This window comes from Scyliorhinus torazame, chromosome 16 (assembly GCF_047496885.1).
Source record: "Scyliorhinus torazame isolate Kashiwa2021f chromosome 16, sScyTor2.1, whole genome shotgun sequence".
In the NCBI taxonomy this organism is placed as follows: Eukaryota; Metazoa; Chordata; class Chondrichthyes; order Carcharhiniformes; family Scyliorhinidae; genus Scyliorhinus; species Scyliorhinus torazame.
The window spans coordinates 125,402,549-125,426,075 of record NC_092722.1 but is presented as its reverse complement, the minus strand read 5'-3'; the positions used below and the strand labels follow the sequence as shown (position 1 = coordinate 125,426,075).

Here is a 23,527-nt window from a genome sequence, read left to right as displayed (position 1 = left end):
GTTGTGGGGTGTGTGGTGGGGTTGGAGGGGTGGGGATATCGGAGTATTGGGGTTATGGGGTGTGTGGGGGGGTTGGGGGTGTGTGGATATCGGAGTTATGAGGTGTGGGGGGGTTGGGGATGTGTGGGTATTGGGGTAATGGGGTGTGTAGGGGGTTGCGGGGGGTATGAGTGTATCGGGGTTATGGGGTGTGTTGGAGGGTTGGGGGTTGGGGGGTGGGTATGGGGGTTATGGTGTGTGTGGGGGGGTTGGAGGGGTGTGGGTATCGGGGTATCGGGGTGGAGTGGATATGTGGGGGGTTTGGGGGCATCGGGGTGGAATGGGTGTGTGGGGGGGTTGGGGGGGGGTATCAGGGTATCGGGGTGGAGTGGGTGTGTGGAGGGGGGTTGAGGGTGTGGGTATTGGGGAGGAGTTGGTGTGTGGTGTGTATCGGGGTGGAGTGGGTGTGTGGGGTGGTTGGGGGGTATCGGGGTGAAGTGGATGTGTGGGGGGATTGGGGGTTATCGGGGTATCGGGGTGGTGTGGCTATGTGGGGGGGTTGGTGGCATATCGGGGTGGAGTGGGTGCATGGGGGGGTTAGGGTGGTGGGTATCGGGGTGGAGTGGGTGTGTGGGGGGTATAGGGGTGGAGTGGGTGTGTGGGGGAGTTGGAGGGGAGGGGTGGTGTGGGTATCGGGGTGGAGTGCGTGTGTGGGGGGGTTGAGGGTGTATTTGGGAGGTTGGGTGTGTGTGTGGGGGGTTGGGGTGTGTGGGGGGGGGGTTGGGGGGTACCGGGGTGCAGTGGGTGCTTAGTTTTGGGGAGGGTGGTGGAGTTGGCTTCGTTTTGGGGAGGGTGGTGGAGGAGTGCCATGGAGAACCACAATTCAATGTCGTCCCACTTGCCCGATGCCAATCTCCGCCTCAATTGCACAAAGACTAAAGTTGGGTACAACTGTGGCTTTATTACAGTCAGGTGCGTGGCCTCCTGCTGCAGCTGGTGAAATGGCAGGGCACTGGAGGTCATACATATTTATACAGTTCTCCGTGGGCGGAGCCAGCCGGCAGGAGCTACCGGCGAACCTGTAGTGCAGGTCCTACCTTACATCCCCTAATACAGTGGTTCACCACATTCACCCCCTATTAAAAATGAGTCCGGCGGGGGTGACGTGAAACTATATACAATTAGTGCAATTATGTACAGTGGTAGAGAAAGAAAAGTCCATGTTAACGGTGAGGAGTCCGTCAAAGGTTCAGCCGGCCCGGTGCTTTGGTACTTCGTTGGGAGCGGCGTAATGGTGGCGGTGAAGTCGGTGCTGGCGGTGGTGGAGGTGGCAGTAATGGCGGTGGTGGCGGTGCTGATGCTGGCCAGTCATCGGGGAACTCTGGGAGAATGACGAAGTCCTCTTCGTCCTCTTGTGCTCTTGTGCGGGAAATGGGGGAGAGGCGGTCTGGTGGGGTCAATATTGGCGACGTGATGGGAGGGGGGGAGGGGGGGGCGCATGGGTGGGGGTGTGTGTTGGGGTGGAACCTGATGGTGCCAGGTCCCTGAGTGAGACAGTATTTTGGCGGCCGTCTGGGAACTCAACGTAGGCATATTGAGGGTTGGCGTGGAGCAGGTGAACCCTGTCCACCAAGGGGTCCGTCTTGTGGAGTCGGACGTGCCTATGGAGAAGGACTGGTCCTGGAGCAGCGAGCCAAGTCGGGAACGACACCCCGGATGTGGACTTCCTGGGGAAGGTAGAAACATGTTCATGGGGTGTGTTATTAGTGGCGGTGCACAATAGTGACCGGATGGAGTGTAGAGCGTCAGGGAGGACCTCCTGCCAGCGAGAGGCTGGGAGGTTCCTGGACCGTAGGGCCAGCTAGACGGCCCTCCAAACCGTCCCATTCTCACGTTCTACTTGCCCGTTTCCCCAGGGTTGTAGCTGGTTGTCCTGCTGGAGGCTATACTCCTGCTGAGCAGGAACTGACACAGCTCATCGCTCATGAATGAGGATCCCCTGTCACTGTGGATGTAGGCGGGGAAACCGAACAGAGTGAGGATGGTGCTGAGGGTCTTGATGACGGTGGCAGACGTCATATTGGGGTATGGGATGGCGAAGGGGAATCTGGAGTACTCATCAACCACACTGAGAATATATGTGTTACGGTCGGTGGAGGGGAGGGGCCCTTTGAAATCCACGCTGAGGCGTTCAAAGGTGCGGGATGCCTTCACCAGACGTGCACGTTCTGGCCGGTAGAAGTGCGGCTTGCACTCCGCACAGACCTGGCAGTCCTTGATGACTGTCCTTACTTCTTCGACGGAGTAGGGCAGATTGCGAGCTTTGACCAGATGGTACAATCAAGTGACCCCCGGGTGACAAAGGCTGTCGTGTGGAGTTGGTCCACTTGTGCGCTGGCACATGTACCTCGGGAGAGGGCGTCTGGGGTCTTGTTGAGTTTACCGGGGCGATACAAGATCTCGTAATTATAGGTAGCGAGCTCGATTCTCCACCGCAAGATTTTATCATTTTTAATCTTGCCCCGCTGTGTATTATTGAACATGAAGGCTATCGACCGTTGGTCCGTAAGGAGAGTGAATCTCTTATCGGCCAGGTAATGCCTCCAATGCCGCACAGCTTCAACGATAGCTTGGGCCTCCTTTTCGACGGATGAGTGTCGAATTTCAGTGGCATGAAGGGTGCGGGAAAAGAATGCCACGGGTCTGCCTGCCTGGTTTAGAGTGGCGGCAAGGGCGACGTCTGAAGTGTCGCTTTCTACTTGGAAAGGCAGTGACTCGTCCACTGCGCGCATCCCGGCCTTGGAGATGTCTGCTCTGATGCGGGCGAAAGCGTGTTGTGCCTCGGCCGCGAGGGGGAATTGAGTGGACTGGATGAGTGGGCGGGCCTAGTCCGCATAGTTTGGGATCCAGGGAGCGTAGTAGGAAAAGAACCCCAAGCAGCGTTTGAGGGCCTTGGGGCAGTGGGGGAGGGGAAGTTCCATGAGGGGGCACATGCAGTCGGGGTCGGGCCTGAGAATTCCGTTTTGGACTATATTACCGAGAATGGCTAACCGGGTCGTGCTGAACACACACTTCTCTTTGTTGTAGGTCAGGTTGAGAAGAGTGGCAGTGCGGAGGAATTTATCGATGTTGGCATCGTGGTCCTGCTGGTCATGGCCGTAGATGGTGACATTATCTAAGTACGGAAAGGTGGCCTGCAAACCGTACTGGTTGACCATTCGGCCCATCTCTCTTTGGAAGTCCGAGACCCCATTTGTGACACCGAAAGGGACCCTAAGGAAGTGGTAGAGGCGACTGTCTGTCTCAAAGGCAGTGCATGGCCGGACCGACTTCCGGATGGGGAGCTGGTGGTAGGTCAATTTCTGGTCAATTGTTGAGAAGATCCGGTACTGCACAATCTGATTGACCATATCAGATGTGCGTGGGAGGGGGTACGCGTCGAACTGCATGTACCGATTGATGGTCTGGCTGTAGTACATGACCATCCTGTGTTTCTCCCCAGTTTTAACCATTACAACTTGGGCTCTCCAGGGGCTGTTGCTGGCCTCGATAATACCCTCCTTTAGCAGCCGCTGGACTTCAGACCTGATGAAGGTCTTGTCCTGGGTGCTGTACCGTCTGCTCCTAGTGACAACAGGCTTGCAATCTACAGTTCGATTGGCAAAAAGGGTGGGGGGATCGACCTTGAGGGTCGCGAGGCCGCAAACGGTAAGGGGGGTAAGGGCCCGCCGAATTTGAGGGTGAGGCTCTGGAGGTTGCACTGGAAGTCCAGGCCCAACAGGTTTGCAGCGCAGAGATTAGGAAGGACATAGAGGCGGAAGTTACTAAATTCTACGCCCTGGAGTGTGAGGGTGTCTGTACAAAAGCCTCGGATCGGGACGGAGTGGGATCCGGAGGCTAGGGAGATCCTTTGGTTGGCAGGGAGGACCGCGAGGGAGCAGCGCCTTACCGTATCTGGGTGAACGAAGCTTTTGGTGCTCCCGGAGTCCAGCGGCACGAGGTCGCGTGGCCGTTGATTTAAACCGTCGTCAGTGCGGTGGCCAGGTTGTGCGGGCGAGATTGGTCCAGCGTCATCGAAGCGAGCTGCGGGTAGCCATCGGATGCTTCGGGTGGCGAGCGTGTACGGTTCCGATGTTGGGATGTCCGAAGACCCTTTGGGGGACAAGATGGTGGCGCCCATGGTGCGCACGTGGCCGAACGGGGACAAGATGGTGGCACCCATTGGTCGCACATGGACCCGGGAGGATAAGATGGCGGCTCCCATTGTGCGTCTGGCGTGGGGGAGTGGGCGATAGCGGGCGCAATCGCAGCGACTGCGCGGGCCTGGCACACAGCCGCGAAGTGGGCCTTTTTACTGCAGGCTTTACTAACTTCAGAGCGGGCCGGGCAGTGTTGGCGGGGGTGTTTCTGCTGACCACAGAAGTAGCAACGGGGACCCACGTGGTACGCGGATAGGCGTGCGGCGCAGGCGTATTGGGAAGGCAGGGCCTGGCTGAGGAGGCCGTTGGCGGGGTCCAGGAGGGGTAGGAAGGAGAAGAAGGGTGGGCAGCGCGGCGGGAGAGGTCTGATTGTACGTTACGGGATGCGACCGTCATGGAGTGCGCCAAGGTTTTCGTCTCCACCAGTTCGAACATGGCCCCTTCCAGTAATTGTTCTCAGATCCGGTCCGACACAATCCCCATCACGAAGGCATCGCGCATGAGGAGATTCGCGTGTTCGGCGGCCGCAACGGCCTGACAGTCACAGTCCCGGACGAGTGGAATTAGGGCCCGCCAGAAGTCTTCGATGGACTCACCAGGTAGTTGCGAGCGGGTGGCGAGTAAATGCCTGGCGAAGAGCGTGTTCGCCTTCAGTGCGTAGTGTTCCTTAAGGACTTTCATTGCTTTTGTGTAATTCGTGGCGTCTTGGATCAACGGAAACACTCTGGAGCTCAGTCTGGCGTACAGGACATTTATCTTTTGAGCCTCCATTGGCGCAGGGTCCGCCGCGTTGATGTTGGCCTCAAAACATGCTAGCCAGTGAGTAAAGTCTTTCCTGGCGTCGGGCGAGTGCAGATCCAGCTGCAGGCGATCGGGCTTAAAATTCGGATATCCATTCTGTGGAAAATCTGACTGTAATAAATTGATGCACGATCAATTGCACAAAGACTAAGGTTGGATACAACGTGTGTGGGGGGGGGTTGGGGGATATGGGGGTGGAGTGGGTGTGTGGTGGGTTTGGGGGGAGTGTGTGGGGGTTTGGGGGTCTGTGTGGGGAGTTGGGGGGTATCGGCGTGCAGTGGATGGAGTGGGTGTGTGGGGGAGTTGGAGGTGTGTATGGGGGGTTGGGGGGGTGTGTGGGGGGTTGGGGGGGGTTTGGTCTGGGTTGGGAGATGTGTGGGGGGTTGGGGGTGTGTGTGGTGGGTTGGGGTGTGTCTGGGGGGTTGGAGAGTATCGGGTGCAGTGGATGGAGTGGGTGTGTGGGGGAGTTGGAGGTGTGTGTGGGGGAGTTGGAGGTGTGTGTGGAGGCTTGGGGGGTTGTGTGGAGTGTGTGTGTGGGGGGGTTGGAGGGGAGGGGTGGTGTGGGTATTGGGGTGCAGTGGGTCATGTTGGGTTAGTTTTGGGGAGGGTTGGGGGGTATCGGGGTATGGGGGTGGAGTGGGTGTTGTGGGGGGGTTGCGGTGTGCATGTCGGGTTGGGAGGGTGTGGGGGGTTGGGTGTGTGTGTGAGGGGTTGGGTGTGTGAGTGGGGGGGTTGGGGGGTATCGGGGTGCAGTGGGTGGTGTTGGGTGAGTTTTGGGGAGCGTTGGGGGGTATGGGGTATGGGGTGGAGTGGGTGTGTGGGGGAGTTGGAGGTGTGTGTGAGGAGTTGGGTGTGTGTGGGGGGGTTGGGGGTTTGGGGGGGTGTGGGGGGTTGGGGGTGTGTGTGGAGGGTGGGGGTGTGTGTGGGGGGTTGGTGTGTGTATGGGGGGTTGGGGGTGTGTGGGGGGTTGGGGGGGGTTTGGTATGGGTTGGGGGATGTGTGGGGGGTTGAGGGTGTGTGTGGTGGGTTGGGGTGTGTGTGGCGGGTTGGGGGGTATCGGGTGCAGTGGGTGGAGTGGCTGTGTGGGGGAGTTGGAGGTGTGTGTGATGGGTTGCGTGTGTGTGGGGGGGTTGGGGGTGTGTGGAGGTTTGGGGGTGTGTGTGGGGGGTTGGGGGTGTGTGTGGAGGGTTGGGGTGTGTGTGGGGGGTTGGGTGTGTATGGGAGGTTGGGGGTGTGTGGGGGGTTGGGGGTGTGTGTGGTGGGTTGGGGTGTGTGTGGGGGGTTGGAGAGTATCGGGTGCAGTGGGTGGAGTGGGTGTGTGGGGGAGTAGGAGGTGTGTGTGAGGGGTTGCGTGTGTGAGGGGGGGTTGGGGGTGTGTGGAGGTTTGGGGGGGTGTGGGGGGTTGGGGGTGTGTGTGGAGGGTTGGGGTGTGTGTGGGGGGTTGGGTGTGTATGGGAGGTTGGGGGTGTGTGGGGGGTTGGGGGGGTTTGGTCTGGGTTGGGGATGTGTGGGGGGTTGGGGGTGTGTGTGTGGTGGGTTGGGGTTTGTGTGGGGGGTTGGAGAGTATCGGGTGCAGTGGGTGGAGTGGGTGTGTGGGTGAGTTGGAAGTGTGTGTGGGGGAGTTGGAGGTGTGTGTGGGGGAGTTGGAGGTGTGTGTGGAGGCTTAGCGGGTTGTGTGGAGTGGGTGTGTGGGGGGGTTGGAGGGGAGGGTTGGTGTGGGTATTGGGGTGCAGTGGGTCATGTTGGGTTAGTTTTGGGAGGGTTGGGGGTATCGGGGTATGGGGGTGGAGTGGGTGTTGTGGGGGGGTTGCGGTGTGTATGTCGGGTTGGGAGGGTGTGAGGGGTTGGGTGTGTGTGTGGGGGGTTGGGTGTGTGTGTGGGGGTGTTGGGGGGGTATCGGGGTGCAGTGGGTGGTGTTGGGTTAGTTTTGGGGAGCATTGGGGGGTATCGGGGTATGGGGTGGAGTGGGTGTGTGGGGGAGTTGGAGGTGTGTGTGAGGGGTTGGGTGTGTGTGGGGGGGGGGTTTGGGGGTTTGGGGGGGGTTGTGGGGGGTTGGGGGTGTGTGTGGGGGGTTGGGGGTCTGTGTGGAGGGTTGGGGTGTGTGTGGGGGGTTGGGGTGTGTATGGGGGGTTGGGGGGTGTGTGGGGGGTTTGTGATGGGTTGGGTGATGTGTGGGGGGTTGGGGGTGTGTGGGGGGGTTGGGGGTGTGTGGGGGCTTGGGGGTGTGTGTGTGGAGGATTGGGGTGTGTGTGGGGGGTTGGGGTGTGTATGGGGGGTTGGGGGGGGTGTGGGGGGTTGGGGGGGGTTTGGCATGGGTTGGGGGATGTGTGGGGGGTTGGGGGTGTGTGTGGTGGGTTGCGGTGTTTGTGGGGGGTTGGAGAGTATCGGGTGCAGTGGGTGAAGTGGGTGTGTGGGGGAGTTGGATGTGTGTGGGGGTGTTGGGGGGTATCGGGTTATGGGGGTGGAGTTGGTGTGTGGGGGATTGTGGGTGTGTGTGGGAGGTTGGGTGTGTGTGTGGGGGGGTTGGGGGGTATCGGGGTGGAGTTGGTGGTGTTGGGTTAGTTTTGGGGAGCATTGGGGGGTATCGGGGTATGGGGTGGAGTGGGTGTGTGGGGGAGTTGGAGGTGTGTGTGAGGGGTTGGGTGTGTGTGGGGGGTTTGGGGGGGTGTGGGGGGTTGGGGGTGTGTGTGGAAGGTGGGGGTGTGTGTGGGGGGTTGGGGTGTGTATGGGGGGTTGGGGGGTTGGGGGGGTTTGGTATGGGTTGGGGATGTGTGGGGGGATGAGGGTGTGTGTGGTGGGTTGGGGTGTGTGTGGGGGGTTGAGGGTATCGGTGCAGTGGGTGGAGTGGGTGTGTGGGGGAGTTGGAGGTGTGTGTGAGGGGTTGCGTGTGTGTGGGGGGGGTTGGGGGGGTGTGGGGGTTTGGGGGTGTGTGTGGGGGGTTGGGGGTCTGTGTGGAGGGTTGGGGTGTGTGTGGGGGGTTGGGGTGTGTATGGGGTGTTGGGGGGTGTGTGGGGGGTTTGTGATGGGTTGGGTGATGTGTGGGGGGTTGGGGGTGTGTGTGGGGGGGGTGGGGGTGTGTGGGGGCTTGGGGGGGTGTGTGTGGAGGGTTGGGGTGTGTGTGGGGGGTTGGGGTGTGTATGGGGGGTTGAGGGGTGTGTGGGGGGTTGGGGGGGATTTGGTATGGGTTGGGGGATGTGTGGGGGGTTGGGGGTGTGTGTGGAGGGTGGGGGTGTGTGTGGGGGGTTGGGGTGTGTATGGGGGGTTGGGGGGTGTGTGGGGGGTTGGGGGGGGTTTGGTATGGGTTGGGGGATGTGTGGGGGTTTGGGGGTGTGTGTGGTGGGTTGCGGTGCGTGTGGGGGGTTGGAGAGTATCGGGTGCAGTGGGTGAAGTGGGTGTGTGGGGGAGTTGGAGGTGTGTGGGGGTGTTGGGTGGTATCGGGTTATGGGGGTGGAGTGGGTGTGTGGGGGATTGTGGGTGTGTGTGGGGGGTTGGGGGGTGTGTGGGGGTGGTTGGGGGATATCGGGGTGCAGGGGGTGGTGTTGGGTTAGTTTTGGGGAGGGTGGTGGAGGAGTGCCATGGAGAACCTCAACTCAATGCCGTCCCACTTGCCCGATGCCAAACTCCGCCTCGACTCCTGCTTTCTCTCCGAGCCCAAAAACCAGGACCAGTGCCCACTGCTCCACTGCGGTGAGGGGCCGCATGTCCGGTAGACCCCTCCAGTATTTTCCCTCTCCCAGTGGTTTGGGCGGCCTACTCCGGGGGGGAACAATGTCCAGTATTAGACAGTCGGATGCATGCTGGACAAGTGGTGGGTGGTTGGTGGCCTTCGTCGCCAGAGCACCCAGCCATGACGGCTGGGATCATGCTGGCATGCGGTGTAGGGTAGTGTTTGGTCGTGCTCCGGGTTGGGGGAGGGGGAGGAGAGGGTTACAGTTGTGTGGGACAGGGGTTTATGCCAGGGGTTCCGTGCTGCCTACTCATGCTGGCTACCCTAAGGAGGTCATGCAGTTTTTTGCAGCAATGCTGTCTGGTCCTGGCGGTAGGGTCCACGGTGCTCATCCTGGTGTAAGACGGTGGGTGGCAACATCCTTCCCAGCCCAGGGTACAGGGTAGCCCACTACTCCTCCACTGTGTCTAGCAGGTGTCATGTGAGAGTACCTTTAAGACATGGGTGTTTATTGAATAGTGGATGCACATTTAAGAAATGGGTGTTTATCAGTGATGTCAGAGAGTGGGTGGAGCTGGGCTGTCTGTCAGCTTTTAGTTTCGCTTGAGGAAAAGCTTGGGTGTGTCTGTGTTTTTGGTTTCGTTTTAGTGTGGGAGCTGAAGCCAGCCAAAGAAGGTGTAATTTTGATCTCTCTGCAATCTAAAGACCATCTCGAGATTATTTGGTGAATTCAGAGTGATAACTGCTCTCAGTAGAGAATTTAAACCTGATGTGCTTCTGTTAAAAAGTTTTGTTGTCTTATGGATGTTTATGGAAAGTTTAAGTATTACTTAGAATGTTGTATTCTTTGGGGGTTGTATTTGAATTGATGGTTGCGATATTGTTCACTGTATGTTATAAAAAGGTTAACTGAGTTCATAAAATAAACATTGTTTTGCTTTAACAAATACTGTTAGATTTCTGCTGCACCATACCTGTAGAGTGGGCCGTGTGCTCCCCATACAACAATCTATTTAAAGTTGTGGGTGAGGTGAACTCCATGACACACTTTGGAGTTCTCTAAACACTGGCCCATAATACAGGGTCTCCAACTCTGCATCCACAAACTAGCGTACCGCTCTCCTTGCTGCCATCTTGTTGGCTGGAATGAGTGTGTATGGGAACCGGAGCGCTAATGTGCGGCTGCAGCTTGTTCGAGTCTTGATGTCAATCCTGACTCCGGCGTATCTGATATGGTTTCTCATTGGAATCAATCGCATTCCCTGTGGCGCTGGTGCTAGCCCATTTGTGGTCATTGAATTGCTCTGCGAGTGGCGCCAATTTTGCTGTCGTAGAAGTTGACCAATTCTGACCAGGCGTCGACACTTAGGGCTCGATTCTCCAATTTTGAGGCTATATCCGGAGCATTCGTCTAGTCTTTGGACCAAAAGGTGCACCTGCACATAAGTATGGAGAATTGCCGGGTCTGTGGCCATGCATGCGCACGACGGTGACCTGCGGCGGCTGTGCCGTACAACATGGCTGCATGTGGAACTGGCCTGCCAGATAGTGCCCCCTTGTAACACCTCTCGCCATCCCTGGACCATCCTCCCATCATTCCCCCCAGCCCCTGTCGAAGCCGCCCCACCCCGTCAGTAGAACGGCTCCACCCTACGACTGTGGCGGCACTGGGCACAGTCCGCAGCCGCCACGCGAGGTCCCCGAAAACTGTGAGCACACGCGCCCCACGCTGTCGGGAAGTTGGCCCATCAGGGGTGGAGCATCGGGGTAGGGCCTCAGGTGACAACCTGAGACCGTCTGAACGGCGTGCGGTGTACTTAGCGATGACGCTGTTTTTGAGGGGGCAGAGCATCAGAAAAGCCGCAACCCCTGATTTGGGAATAAAAACGGATTCTCCGGCCAATCGCCAAATGCGATTTCAGTGTTAGCAATCTGCGAATCCCTCCCTTAGTCTCCGAAACAAAGGATCCTGCCCATGAACTCTGAACAGAACCCTGGAAAGGAAATGTTATGACTACGCTGCTTACTCATGTGTCCTTGATGCTGGCTGTTGTTAACCACTGCACCATAACACCACAACCACCTCCACTCACAATGATACGAACAGGAGCATTATCGGAATTGCTCAATCTGCATTTCACTTGCATTCTAGTCTCTAATTAGAGTGTGGTAATATGCCCTTTAAAGGAGCGAGTTCCCAGAGGGTGATGCGTCCTGATCAGCTAATGGGTTCAGAGCGCGTAAACCCTGTGTGCGGAGCATGGTTTTTCTCTTGGCAATGGTAAATGGTTGCATTCAGTTACGTGTGGTGACTCGGAATGGACATTGACATAGCGTGTCTGGTCAAACAATGTGGAATTTGAATTCAATAAAAAGTTGGAATAAAAAGATTATTCTAACCATTGTCGATTGTTTTAAAACTCCATCTGGTTTACTAATGTCCTTTAGGGAAGGAAGTTGTTCGTCCTTACCTGGTCTGGCCTACATGTGACTCCAGATCGACAGTAATGTGATTGATTCTTAACTGCCCTCAGGGATGGGCAATAAATGCTGTCCCAGCTGGCGACGCCCACATCCCATGAATGAATAAAAATAGCAAGCAATACAGACCAACATTGGGCTCTGATTGGTTGACTCCCCTTTAGAGTGGGAAAACAGTTTGTCAGACATTGAGTTGGTGGAGATTTTAGAGCTTCTGAATTGGGATGTGTGATGATAAGTAGATTGTCATCTGTATTATCATCTGTATGTAAATAATACATGGTAGCACAGTGATTCGCACAGTTGGTTCAGAGCTCCAGGGTCCCAGGTTTGATTCCCGACTTGGGTCACTGTCTGTGCGGAGTCTGCAAGTTCTCCCCGTGTCTGCGTGGGTTTCCTCCGGGTGCTCCAGTTTCCTCCCACAAGTCCCGAAAGACATGCTGTTGGGTAAATTGGACATATCCCGGTCTTTTTCCGGGATTTCCCCTTTTTAAAAAAAATCACATTTCATTGGCCTTTGGGGCCTGAGGGTCGGGCGCCGGGTCGGGCTGGTTTGGAGTCGGTGAGGAGCCCCGCGGGTGTGTCTGGTGGCCGAAGTGAGCGGTGGGGGCATCACGCCCGAAGTGAGCGGCGGGGGCAGAGCTCGACACGAGGTAAGGGCCGAATGTAGAGAGGGAGCAGAGCACATTGGGTGGCTCCTGCTGAAAATGGATGTTTGAGGAGTTTGAAGCCCAGTCCTGGAGGAAGACATTTTTTTTGGATTTTTGATTTTTGAAAATAAAATGATATATTTTTTATTTATTTATTTATTTTAGGACTGAAGAAAGAAGAGAAAGAATAATAAGTCATGAAAAGATGGCAAAAACAGCTGTGAAGAAGGGAGGAAACACGGGTTTGCCATCAAATGAGAGGACCAGTAAAAGCGCTCACAAGATGGCGGATGCCGGACCGTACAGTGGGGCTGCACTTCTTACGGTGGACAAGGTGACCGAGGTGATGTCTGTGAAGCTGGAGAAGCAGTTTGCGATGCACATGGAGGCGTTGAGGAAGGAGATGACGGTTGCACTGAGATCATTGGTGGAGGAGGCAACCGCCCCGGTGAGGGTGGATGTGGCAAAGGCACCGGCCGAGGTGAGAGAACAAGGTGAAAAAATGAAGGAAGTGGAGGAGGCCGTGTCGCAGCACAGCGACCGGCTCATCTCGATGAGGGATGAGCTGCGGAGGGTGGTGGAGGTCAACAGAGGGCTCCGAGTAAAGCTCGAGGACTTGGAGAGCCACTCGAGGCAGCACAATCTGAGGATTGTGGGCTTGCCCGAAGGGGCAGAGGGCTCGAGGCCAACAGAGTACTTCGCGAAGATGTTGCGGAGTTGATGGGGGAGGGTGAAGACACCTCCCGGTATAAACTGAACTGGACCTAGCTCATCGGTCTTTAAGGCTGAAACACAAAGTAAATGAGCCGCCAAGGACAGTAATTATCTGTTTCCATAAATACCACGTGAAGGAGAAGGTGTTAAGCTGGGCGAAGCAGAAGTGGGATGTGCAGTGGGCTGCTGCTAGAATCGGACTTACCAGGACTTGACGGTGGAGGTGGCGAAGAGACAAGCGACGTTCGGCAAAGTGAAGGTGACACTGTACAACAAGGGACTGCGATTTGGTATGGTATACCCGGCAAAGCTGAGGGTGACGCACAACATCAAAGATTTTTATTTTGAAACGGTGGAGGCAGCTGAGGCGTTCATGAAGGCAGAAGGCTTGGGACAGAAGTGAGGAGTGGAGCTGGAAGAGAGATCATGGGCTCTGATTGGGGAGCTGGGAAATGTATAAATGTTATAACTTTCGTTTCATTGACCTGTATTGTAACTTACTTGACTTCACATTGTTATAGAGTTTAAGTTTTTGTTTGGTTTGATTGGCATTTTTGTTCCTTTTTTTGTTGTTTCAACAGTTAAATGTTATTTTATTGAATTATATGGGTTAGATTGTTTTTCTTTTTCTTCTGGGACTGGGTGGGGGGGAGACGTTATGCCTTGGTGGTGGGTGGGGGTGGGGGGGGGGGTGCAGGCACCCGCGCTAGCTAACTAAAATCAACTAGTGAATGGAGGTGAGGTGAAAGGGGGGGGCTGCGGACATTGGAGCCTGGTTAACAGGTTTCGATGGGCCTACGGGGCGAGCAAGGGAGGGAGAGGATCGCTACTGGGTGAGATATTTTCGAGGGGAAGTGCGGGGGGTATTCTGTGAGTGGGGGAGGGGGTTCGATATTAATAATGGACAGGGGCGGGTCAGGCTCATGGGACAGGGTCCGGTGGTATGATGATGATGGATAAGGGGGGATGAGAGACCAGTTCGGATAGTCACGTGGAACGTGAGGGGGTTGGGAGGTCCAGTCAAGAGGGAGGATGTGTTGACTGACCACTGCACCGTGGTACAGGAAGCCATTCAAGAGGGGGGAGCAAAAAGACAAGTGGTAGTTGTAGGGGATTCTATAATTAGGGGGATTGATGGCATCCTTTGTAAGCCAGATCGTGAGTCCCGCATGGTATGTTGCCTGCCTGGTGCCAGGGTGAGGGACATCTCTGATCGGCTTGAAAGGATTTTGGAGAGGGAGGGGGAGGATCCAGTTGTTGTGGTCCACGTTGGGACTAACAACATAGGTAAGACTAGGAAAGAGGACCTGTTTGGGGATTATCAAACACTAGGGACTAAATTAAAGAACAGGTCCTCCAGGGTTATAATCTTTGGATTACTACCCGAGCCACGTGCCAATTGGCATAGGGTTGAGAAAATTAGGGAAGTTAACACGTGGCTAAAGGAGTGGTGCGGGAAAGAGGGATTCCATTTCATGGGGCATTGGCATCAGTACTGGGGCAGGAGGGACCTGTACCGTTGGGACAGTCTTACCCTGAACCATTCTGGGACCAGTGTTCTAGCGAATAGGATAAATAGGTTGGTCACAAGGACTTTAAACTAGCAAGTTGGGGGGAAGGGAAGTGTAAAGCTATGGACAGTATAATAGTTAATGGAGATCAAGGCAGCAGGTTACGTGACAGGTTATTATGTAGAGATTCAAAGACAAGGAAAATTAGGAGAAAGGGTAAGAGGAAAAATAATTTGCGAAAAGTTATTGATCGAGGTGTTAGGATTCATAACAAAGACATAAAAAACAGCAGAAGTGTACTTTACCTGAATGCTCGTAGTATACGGAATAAGGTAAATGAGTTGATGGCGCAATGACTATGATTTAGTGGCCATTACTGAAACATGGTTAAAAGATGGTCACGACTGGGAGTTAAATACCCAAGGGTATCAGACTATACGAAAGGATAGAATGGACGGTAAGGGCGGTGGTGTAGCTTTGTTGTTTAAGGATGGCATCCGGGCAATAGTAAGGGATGATATTGGTGCTATGGAGGACAAGATTGAATCAATTTGGGTGGAAATCAGGAATAGTAAGGCGTAAAAGTCACTGATAGGAGTAGTCTATAGGCCACCATATAGTAACAGGATGGTAGAGCAGGCAATAAGCAAAGAAATAACGGATGCATGTAGAAATGGTACAGCGGTTATCATGGGAGATTTTAATCTGCATGTCGATTGGTTTAACCAGGTTGGTAAAGGCAGCCTTGAGGAGGATATCTGAGGAGGTGAGGAAGAGTATCAAATTGAAGGAAAAAACATACAAAGTGGCAAAAATTAGTGGGAGACTAGAGGACTGGGAAGTCTTTAGGGGACAACAGAAAGCTACTAAAAAAGCCATAAAGAAGAGTAAGGTAGACCATGAAAGTAAACTGGCTCAGAATATAAAAGCCGATAGTAAAAGCTTCTACAAATATATAAGACAAAAAAGAGTGGCTCAGGTAAATATTGGTCCTTTGGAAGATGAGAAGGGAGATTTAATAATAGGAGACGGGAAATGGCTGAGGAGCTGAACAGGTTTTTTGGGTCAGTCTTCACAGTGGAGGACACAAATAACATGCCAGTGACTGATGGAAATAAAGATATGATAGGTGAGGACCTTGAGATGATTGTAATCACTAAGGAGGCAGTATTGGGCAAGCTAACGGGGCTAAAGGTAGACAAGTCTCCTGGCCCTGATGGGATGCATCCCAGAGTGTTAAAAGAGATGGCTAGGGAAATCGTAAACGCACTAGTGATAATTTATCAAAATTCTCGAGACTCTGGGGTGGTCCCAGAGGATTGGAAAGTAGCAAATGTGACACCATTGTTTAAAAAAGGAGGTCGGCAGAAAGCGGGTAATTATAGGCCGGTTGTAGGGAAAATGCTGGAATCTATCATTAAGAAGGAAATAGCGGGGCACCTGGAGGGGAATTGTCCCATTGGGCAGACACAGCATGGGTTCACAAAGGGTAGGTCGTGTCTGACTAATTTGGTAGAATTGTTTGAGGACATTACCAGTGCAGTAGATAACGGGGAGCCAATTATGTGGTATATCTGGATTTCCAGAAAGCTTTTGACAAGGTGCCACACAAAAGGTTGCTGCATAAACTAAAGATGCATGGCATTGAGGGTAAAGTGGTAGCATGGGTAGAGGATTGGTTAACTAACAGAAAGCAGAGAGTGGGGCTAAATCGGTGTTTCTCTGGTTGGCAACCTGTAACTAGCGGGGTCCCTCAAGGATCAGTGTTGGGCCCGCAGTTGTTCACAATTTACATAGACGATTTGGAGTTGGGGATCAAGTGCAATGTGTCAAAGTTTGCAGACGACACTAAGATGAGTGGTCCAGCAAAAAGTGCAGAGGATACTGGAAGTCTGCAGAAGGAATTGGATAGGTTAGGTGAATGGGCTAGGGTCTGGCAGATGGAATTCAATGTTGCCAAGTGTGAGGCTACCATTTTGGGAGGAATAACAGCAGAATGGATTATTATTTAAACGGTAAGATGTTAAAACATGCTGCTGTGCAGAGGGACCTGGGTGTGCTGGTGCACGAGTCGCAAAAGGTTGGTGTGCAGGTGCAACAGGTGATTAAGAAGGCTAATCGAGTTTTGTCATTCATTGCTAGAGGGATGGAGTTCAAGACTAGTGAGGTTATGCTGCAATTGTATAGAGTGTTGGTGAGGCCGCATCTGGAGTATTGTGTTCAGTTTTGGTCTCCTTACCTGAGAAAGGACATATTGGCACTGGAGGGAGTACAGAGGAGATTCACTAGGTTGATCCCAGAGTTGAGGGGATTAGATTATGACGAGAGGTTGAGTATACTGGGACTGTACTCATTGGAGTTTAGAAGGATGCGGGGGGGATCTTATTGAGACATATAAAATTATGAAGGGAATAGATAGGATAGATGCGGGCAGGTTGTTTCCACTGGTCTGGGAAAACAGAACTAGGGGGCATAGCCTCAAAATAAGGGGAGGTAGATTTAGGACGGAGTGTAGGACTTCTTCACCCAAAGGGTTGTGAATCTCTGGAATTCCTTGCCCAGTGAAGCAGTTGAGGCTCCTTCTTTAAACGTTTTTAAGAAAAAAATAGATGCCTTTCTAAAGAATAAAGGGATTCGGGGCTATGGTGTATGGGCCGGAGAGTGGAGCTGAGTGCACAAAGATCAGCCATGATCTCATTAAATGGCGGAGCAGGCTCGAGGGGCCAGATGGCCTACTCCTGTTCCTAGTTCTTATGTTTCTTATGTTAAGCAGGGTTAACACATCCTCATCATGTGCCAGGCTCAGTCTGATACAGTTTAAGGTATTCCACTGGGCACACATGACGGTGGCCCGGATGAGCAAGGTTTTTTTGGGAGTAGACGGGTGTGCGAGGTGCGCAGGAAGCCCAGCAAATCACGTCCACATGTTTTGGGCATGCCCGAAGAGGGTTTTGGCAGGGTTTCGCCAAGGCAATGTCCATGGTACTCAAAACACAGGTGGTGCCGAGTCCGGAGGTGTCGATCTTTGGAGTGTTGGAAGATACGGGAGTTCAGGGGGCGAAAGAGGCCGACGTCTTGGCCTTTGCCTCCCTGGTAGCCCGGAGACGGATCTTATTAACGTGGAGGGACACGAAGCCCCCGAGTGTAGAGATCTGGGTTAGTGACATGGCTGGGTTTCTCAGTCTCAAGAAAATAAAGTTCGCCTTAAGAGGGTGAATGGTAGGGTTCCCCCGGAGGTGGCAGCCGTTCGACGACTTTCTCGGGGAATATTAAAATGTCAGCAGAAGCAGAATTCCAAAAGTGGAGGAGGGCTAGACTGTTGTTTTATTGTTGGGGGGTGTGAAGATTGGGATGGGGGAGGGTGGAAATGCTTATTGTACCATGTTTTTGTCGCTGTTATTGTTATTATTATAAAAACCAAATACCCTAATAAAAATATTTTTTTAAGAAGACAGGTGTTGGGGAGGGGAGGGTCTCGGAGATATATAAGGAGATGTTGGAGTGGGAGGGCACCCCAATCAGGGCGGTGAAGAGGAATTGGGAAGAGGAGCTGGGAGGAGAGCTGGATATCAGAATGTGGGGAAAGTCTTTGAAGAGAGTTAATTCATCCTTGTCGTGTGCCAGGCTTAGTTTGATACAGTTTAAGATGGTCCATAGGGCCCACATGGCAGTAGCTTGGATGAGCAGATTTTTTGAGGAAGTGGAGGATAGGTGCGGACCCTGTGGGGGCAGTCCGGCGAACCATGTGCATATGTTCTGGGCATGTCCTGAGTTGAGGGGATTCTGGCAGGGATTCGCTGACGATACGCCAGAGGACCTGGAGGGGAGGGTAACTCCGAGTCCAGAGTAGGCAATATTCAGAGTTTCGGAGGATCCGGGGGCCAAGGTGGGGAGGGAGGCCGATGTTCTGGCCTTCGCCTCCCCGGTGGTCCGAAGACGGATCTTGCTGGGATGGAGAGATGTGGAGCCCCCAAAGTCAGGTGTGTGGGTCAGTGATATGGCAGCGTTTCTCAGGCTGGAAAAGATCAGGGGCGGGATTCTCCGACCCCCCCCCCCCCCGCCGGCTGCCGAATTCTCCGGCGCCCGGGGTGGGAATCGCGGCGCGCCGGTCGGCAGCTGCTGGCAGCGGCTGCCCCGGCGATTCTCCAGCCCGCGATGGGCCGAGTGGCCGCCCGTTTACGGCCGGTCTCGCCGGCGTAAATCACAACAGGTCCTTACCGGCGGGAACTGGCTCCATGGGTGGCCTGCAGAGTACTCGGAGGGGCGCGGGGGATCTGGCCCTGGGGGGTGCCCCCGCAGTGGCCTGGCCTGCAATCGGGGCCCACTGATCCCCGGGCGGGCCTGTGCCCGTGGGGGCACTCTTTCCCTCCGCACCGGCCGCTGTCAACCTCCGCCATGGCCGGTGTGGAGAAGAACCCCCTGCGCTTGCGCTGGGATGAGGCAAGCACACGCTGGTGCTCCCGCACATGCGCCAACTCGCGCCGGCCGGCGGAGGCCTTTCGGCGCCGGTTGGCGTGGTGCCAAGCCCTTCTGCGCCGACTGGCGCGGCGCCAAACACTCCGCTGCCGGCCTGTCCCCTGAAGGTGCGAAGGATTCCGCACCTTTGGGGCGGCCCGACGCTGGAGTTGTTCACGCCACTCCTCGGTGCCGGAGTCGCCCGCCCCGCCGGTTCGCGGAGAATCCCACCCCAAGTTCACCTTGAGCCGGTCAATTCAGGGATACGGCCAGAGGAGGCAGCCGTTCATCGATTTTCTTCAAGGAATATTGAACGTCAGCAGTAAGGGGGGAGGGGAAAAGGGGGGGGGAGAAAATGGGAGACATGGTAGTGTAAGACAAGGGCAGGGAATACAGTACATGGATAATTAGAAAATTTAGCGGGAGCAGTCGGGGAAGTTATTTTTTTGTATTATTTTGCGTGTGTCGGCCCACACGGGTATTTTAGGAATGTTAAACTATAAATTGTGAAAATTACAAATGCTTCAATAAAATATTTTCTAAACAAAATAGGTGTTGTTGGAGTGTGGGCAAGCGGAGGAGGGGAGGGGTTGGGTGAGGGGGAAGGAGTTTGGAGCAGGCTGGCCTTGCCAAATATAATGAATTTTTTCTGGGCAGCTAATCTGGTTAGGAAGTGGGTAGTGGGGGAGGGGTTGGCGTGGGGGCGGATGGAGACGGCCTCTTATAGGGGAATGAGCTTAGGGGCACTGTTGATGGTGCCTCTGCCGGTCTCGCTGGCCAAGTACTCAACGAGCCCAGTGGTGGGGGCAGTGGCGGCAGTATCTGAGGTTGGAAGGTGCCTCGGTGTGGGCACCAGTTTGTGCCAATCACAGATTTACACCGGGAGGGCTGGGCTCAAGGTTTCAGGGGTGGCGGCAGGCAGGAATTGAGCAGTTCAGGACCTGTTTGTCGGGGGCAGCTTTGCGAGTTTAGAGGACCTGAAGGAGGAATATGAACTGCCCAGTGGGAATGGGCTTGCGTACTTACAGGTTCAGGACTTTGTGAGGAAACAGATGCCGTCCTTTCCGGTTTGCCATCCTTTGGATTACAGATTAGGGTGCTATCGAGGGAGGGAGTGGATGAGGGTAGGGTGTCTCAGATTTATAAGGAGCTAATGGACTGGGAGGGAGCCCTGATAGGAGAAATCAAACAGAAATGGGAGGAGCAATTTGGGCGGCGGGTGGGAGGAGTCTGAGGTGTGGGAGGAAGCCCTGAGGAGGGTAAATGCTTCCTCGTCGTGTGCGAGACTCAGCCTTATCCAGTTCAAAGTACTTCACAGGACGCGCTTGACGGTGGCCAGAATGAATAGGCTTTTTGAGTGGGTAGAGGATAAGTGAGGGCGATGCACGGGAAGACCCGGAAACCATATTCACATGTTCTGGGCATGTCCGAAACTGAAGGCGTTCTGGCATGCGTTCCCCAACGCAAGGTCTGAGTGCTGAGGGTGAAGATGGTCCCGAGCCCAGAGGTCGTGATATCTGGGGGGCTCTGAAGATCCGGGAGTCTAGGGGGTGAGAGAGGCCAATGTCCTGGCCTTAGCCTCCCTGATAGCCCGGAGGCTGATTTTGCTTGGGTGGAGGGACCCGGAGTCATCAAAATTGAGGGTGTGGGAGAGCGACCTGGAGGAGTTCCTCAGGTTTGAAAAGATTAAGTTTGTCTTGAGAGGGTCTGTCGATGGGTTTGCCCAGAGGTGAAGCCGTTCTTCGACTTCAAGGGGGATTGAGGTGTCAGCAGAGGGGGCGGGGGATAAAAGGGTTAAATTGGGGGTGGCAGGATGGGAGGGGGTAAAGGCAGGGGGGATTGGGTATTGATCAGTTATTTATTATGATGTTCATGTTTGTTCTTGCCCTTGTTTGTTGTTTATATAACTGCCTTAATAAAAATATTATTTAAATAAAACATCACTGCAGGGTGATGGGGCTCTGTCCGCACTGTCAGCGGGTTTACTGTCGAGGGCAGGGTGGGTGATGATAACCTGTTGAGTGCTGAGTGCTCCTCAATCTATGCCATAGTCTGACTCCTGCCTGTCCGCTGAGTGCTCGCTCACACCCATCACCTGCTTCGCCTTCCGTGCTCTACCGCTGCACCTCGGTGTGTCCCCAGGATGCACATCAGAGCTGGAGGTAGCCTGCTGCCGACCACATCCCGATGGCTATCATGGCCGCAACCTATCAATGCATCAGCTCCTGGGAAAGCTGTTCCAGAGGTGCAGCATCTGACTGAGACCCAGCTGGGTCCTGAGATCCAGCAGACCTCTGACCGCTGTGTCGCCTGGGTTTTCTGGCCTCTATCTGAGGTACATCAGCAACTGTGAGGTGCTCACCAGAATGTGCCCCAGAAGCCTGTCCATTACTGTCCTCCACTGAGGTGTGCGTCTCTGCACTGGTGGACGGTGGGGATGACAGCTGTGCCGTAAATACGGTCGTCTCCTTGGAGTTCCCCTCCAAGGTATTCGCATGGGAGGCAGGAGGGTGGACCAACCCAGATAGGCCGGCACTGTCGGATGGAGATCCTGCGGGAGAAAGGTCAGCGGGAGGGATGGGTCATTCTGTATAGTCACGTGTGACTGGTCATCAAGGTGGGGCCCGGTGGAACGTCACCCCTGTGCCGTACGCCATCCTCTACGTCAGTGACAGATCTGTCCTTGGCCACCCCTGAGACCTGCAAGGCCTGTTCCTCACAGAGTATGAGCACTCTGATGTCCAGCACCCTGCCGTCCGTCTGGGCCCTCTCCTGTCCATTGTGGGCAAACTTCTCCTGCGGGGACAGAGAGATGGCACGTCTCAATCATAACGGGAGTGGATGGTTTTGGGGGGGGGGAATGGGGGGAATGGGGCAGTTAAGGATGGGGGGAATGGGAGTATGGGGAGTGGGGAGCAAGGGAGGGGTGTGACTGGCGTGGACAGCAGTGCTGGGCATATCTGGGCCAGGGCATGGTACAGTGCTGGGCGGGGGCAGGAGGGGATAGCGACAGGGGACCGGTGTCAACTCACCCGTGCGGCCCAATGGAGGTAGTTGATCTTCTGACAGCACTGGGTGCTGGTCCTCCTGATGACACCTCCCCCGAGCTGACGGCCGCTGCCACTTCCTCCCAGGCAGCACTGGCTGCCCTGTGGCTGACCCTCCAACTCTCGGGGGAACAGGACATCCCATCTGATCTCGAATGCGTCCAACAATCTGGCCAGGTCAGCAGCCCCGAATCAGGGGGCTGGTTTCCTTGGTGGAGTGGCTGCGAGTTCAGTGGGATTTGCTCTGCCAGATTGGTTTAAGTGTTGCTCCCCTTTGTTAGCGGGGAGCTGGCAGGCACGGTTTTTGGCAAATCAGCTGGTGGGACCATCATTCGCAGTATGAAGCCTGTGGGGCCTCGTTAAGTGGTCCAATTAACGTTTGGCACCGGCGATGGCCTCGCCAGGCAGAGTATCGGGTAGCTCGTTCCCGCTCCCTACCACACTTTGAAACTCTTCCATTAAATCGTGCCCTCAATCTCAATTTCAGAAAGTACTTTTCCTTCTCTTATGCACTTTAATCTGCAACTCCTTTGCTACATTCCACATTACATTCACTCCTGTCTATCCCAGTTGAGGCTGTGCTCTCACTTTGCGTTGTAGTTCTGATTACTTTAGTTTACTCTTGTGCAAATGCTGAACATCACCATTTTACATCAGTAAACCCCTTGTAGAACTTCCCTGCTTGAAAGTCTACATGTAACTTGAGAGGTTTGCTGGATGCGATTATTAAAATTTCTATGTTTAACCAAGCCCGATTGGAAGTTAATTTTAAATATTACCCAATAAAAATTTGAAAACATCAACATATTACCTCATGTTTTGCGACATGGCTAGGGAAATTGTAAACGCACTAGTGATAATTTATCAAAATTCACTAGACTCTGGGGTGGTCCCCGATCGCGGGCCAGGCCACCGTGAGGGCACCCCCCGGGGTCAGATCGCCCCACGCCCCCCCCAGGACCCCGCCCACGCCGCCCGGTCCCGCCGGTAAATACCAGCTTTGATTTACGCCGGCGGGACAGGCAATTTCTGGGCGGGACTTCGGCCCATCCGGCCCGGAGAATTGAGCGTGGGGGGTCCCGCCAACCGGCGCGGCCCGATTCCCGCCCCCGCCCAATCTCCGGTACCGGAGACTTCGGCGGGGGCGGGGGCAGGGTTCACGGCGGCCAACCGCCATTCTCCGACCCGGCGGGGGGTCGGAGAATGACGCCCCAGTTTCAATACCAAAGCAATTCCGATGAACTTTACCTCATAATGTTGATCGGGTGGAATTCGGTTGAATTCCAGTTTCAGCTGCAACCCTGCTCGTTATGGTGAGTTTATCGAGAAGAATGTTTGGTGTGTTTTGTTTCTCAGCTCATTTTAAGGTCCTGTGATGAATGTATGAGATCATTTCCTGATCTCTAAACAGAACTAAACGAATGACTGAAATCGAAACCTAATTTTTTACCACAGAGGAAATGGAAACTGGAAAAGCATTGTTTACTTTCATGAAAGTTTGATGCCAATTTTGTTCGACACAGCTCTCCACGGAGCCAGTTAAAAAGAAAAGGGCAGTTTATAGAAACACACCGAGGAGGGCGGGAGACGGCCCGCCGTTGGCCTGTAGCGGAACCTTCTAGTCCCACCATTGTGATTTCCCACTGATTTGCGGTCGGCAAAACTGGGCATCGGTCGCCGTTTTGTGCCATTTGTTCCGGAGTAAAATGCCACCGTTCCCACGCCTGCGTGGGGACATAGCCCCATAATCGGGGAATCCAGCCCAATGTGTCCCTTTCGGGATCAGGGTGTCCTGACTGAGACCCCCATTGCTGCATAAATTAATTTAAACCCACCGCCAGCTGCAAAGTACAGGCTCCTGGCTGTTGAGACTGTTGGCTGTTCACAGTTACTGCAAATGCTCTGAGAGCTTCACGTCATGTGGAAACCCACTCAGCCCATCCATCCCGACACCCTCACACCCCGGCAGTATCATCACCCTCAGTCCTTTCACCCCTCCGCTCTCCCTCAGTCCTTCCTCCCC

The 23,527-nt window shown here is 54.5% G+C and overlaps 1 protein-coding gene and 1 long non-coding RNA gene across 2 annotated transcripts in view; one reads left to right on the top strand and one right to left on the bottom strand.

Annotated features, from left to right (window-relative positions):
* Positions 1 to 13,035, top strand: part of LOC140393048 (uncharacterized) — a 49,200-nt gene extending 36,165 nt beyond the window's left edge. Inside the window, exon 3 of the long non-coding RNA XR_011935478.1 lies at positions 11,943 to 13,035. This is a non-coding gene — a long non-coding RNA (uncharacterized lncRNA). The remainder of the gene's footprint in view (positions 1 to 11,942) is intronic.
* LOC140393047 (interferon-induced protein with tetratricopeptide repeats 5-like) overlaps positions 1 to 22,877 on the bottom strand; it is a 29,509-nt gene extending 6,632 nt beyond the window's left edge. The window contains exon 1 of the mRNA XM_072478999.1: positions 22,753 to 22,877. Within this exon, the coding sequence (XP_072335100.1) occupies positions 22,753 to 22,757 (5 nt within the window). The 5' untranslated portion in view covers positions 22,758 to 22,877. The remainder of the gene's footprint in view (positions 1 to 22,752) is intronic.
* Between the last annotated feature and the right edge of the window lie 650 nt (positions 22,878 to 23,527).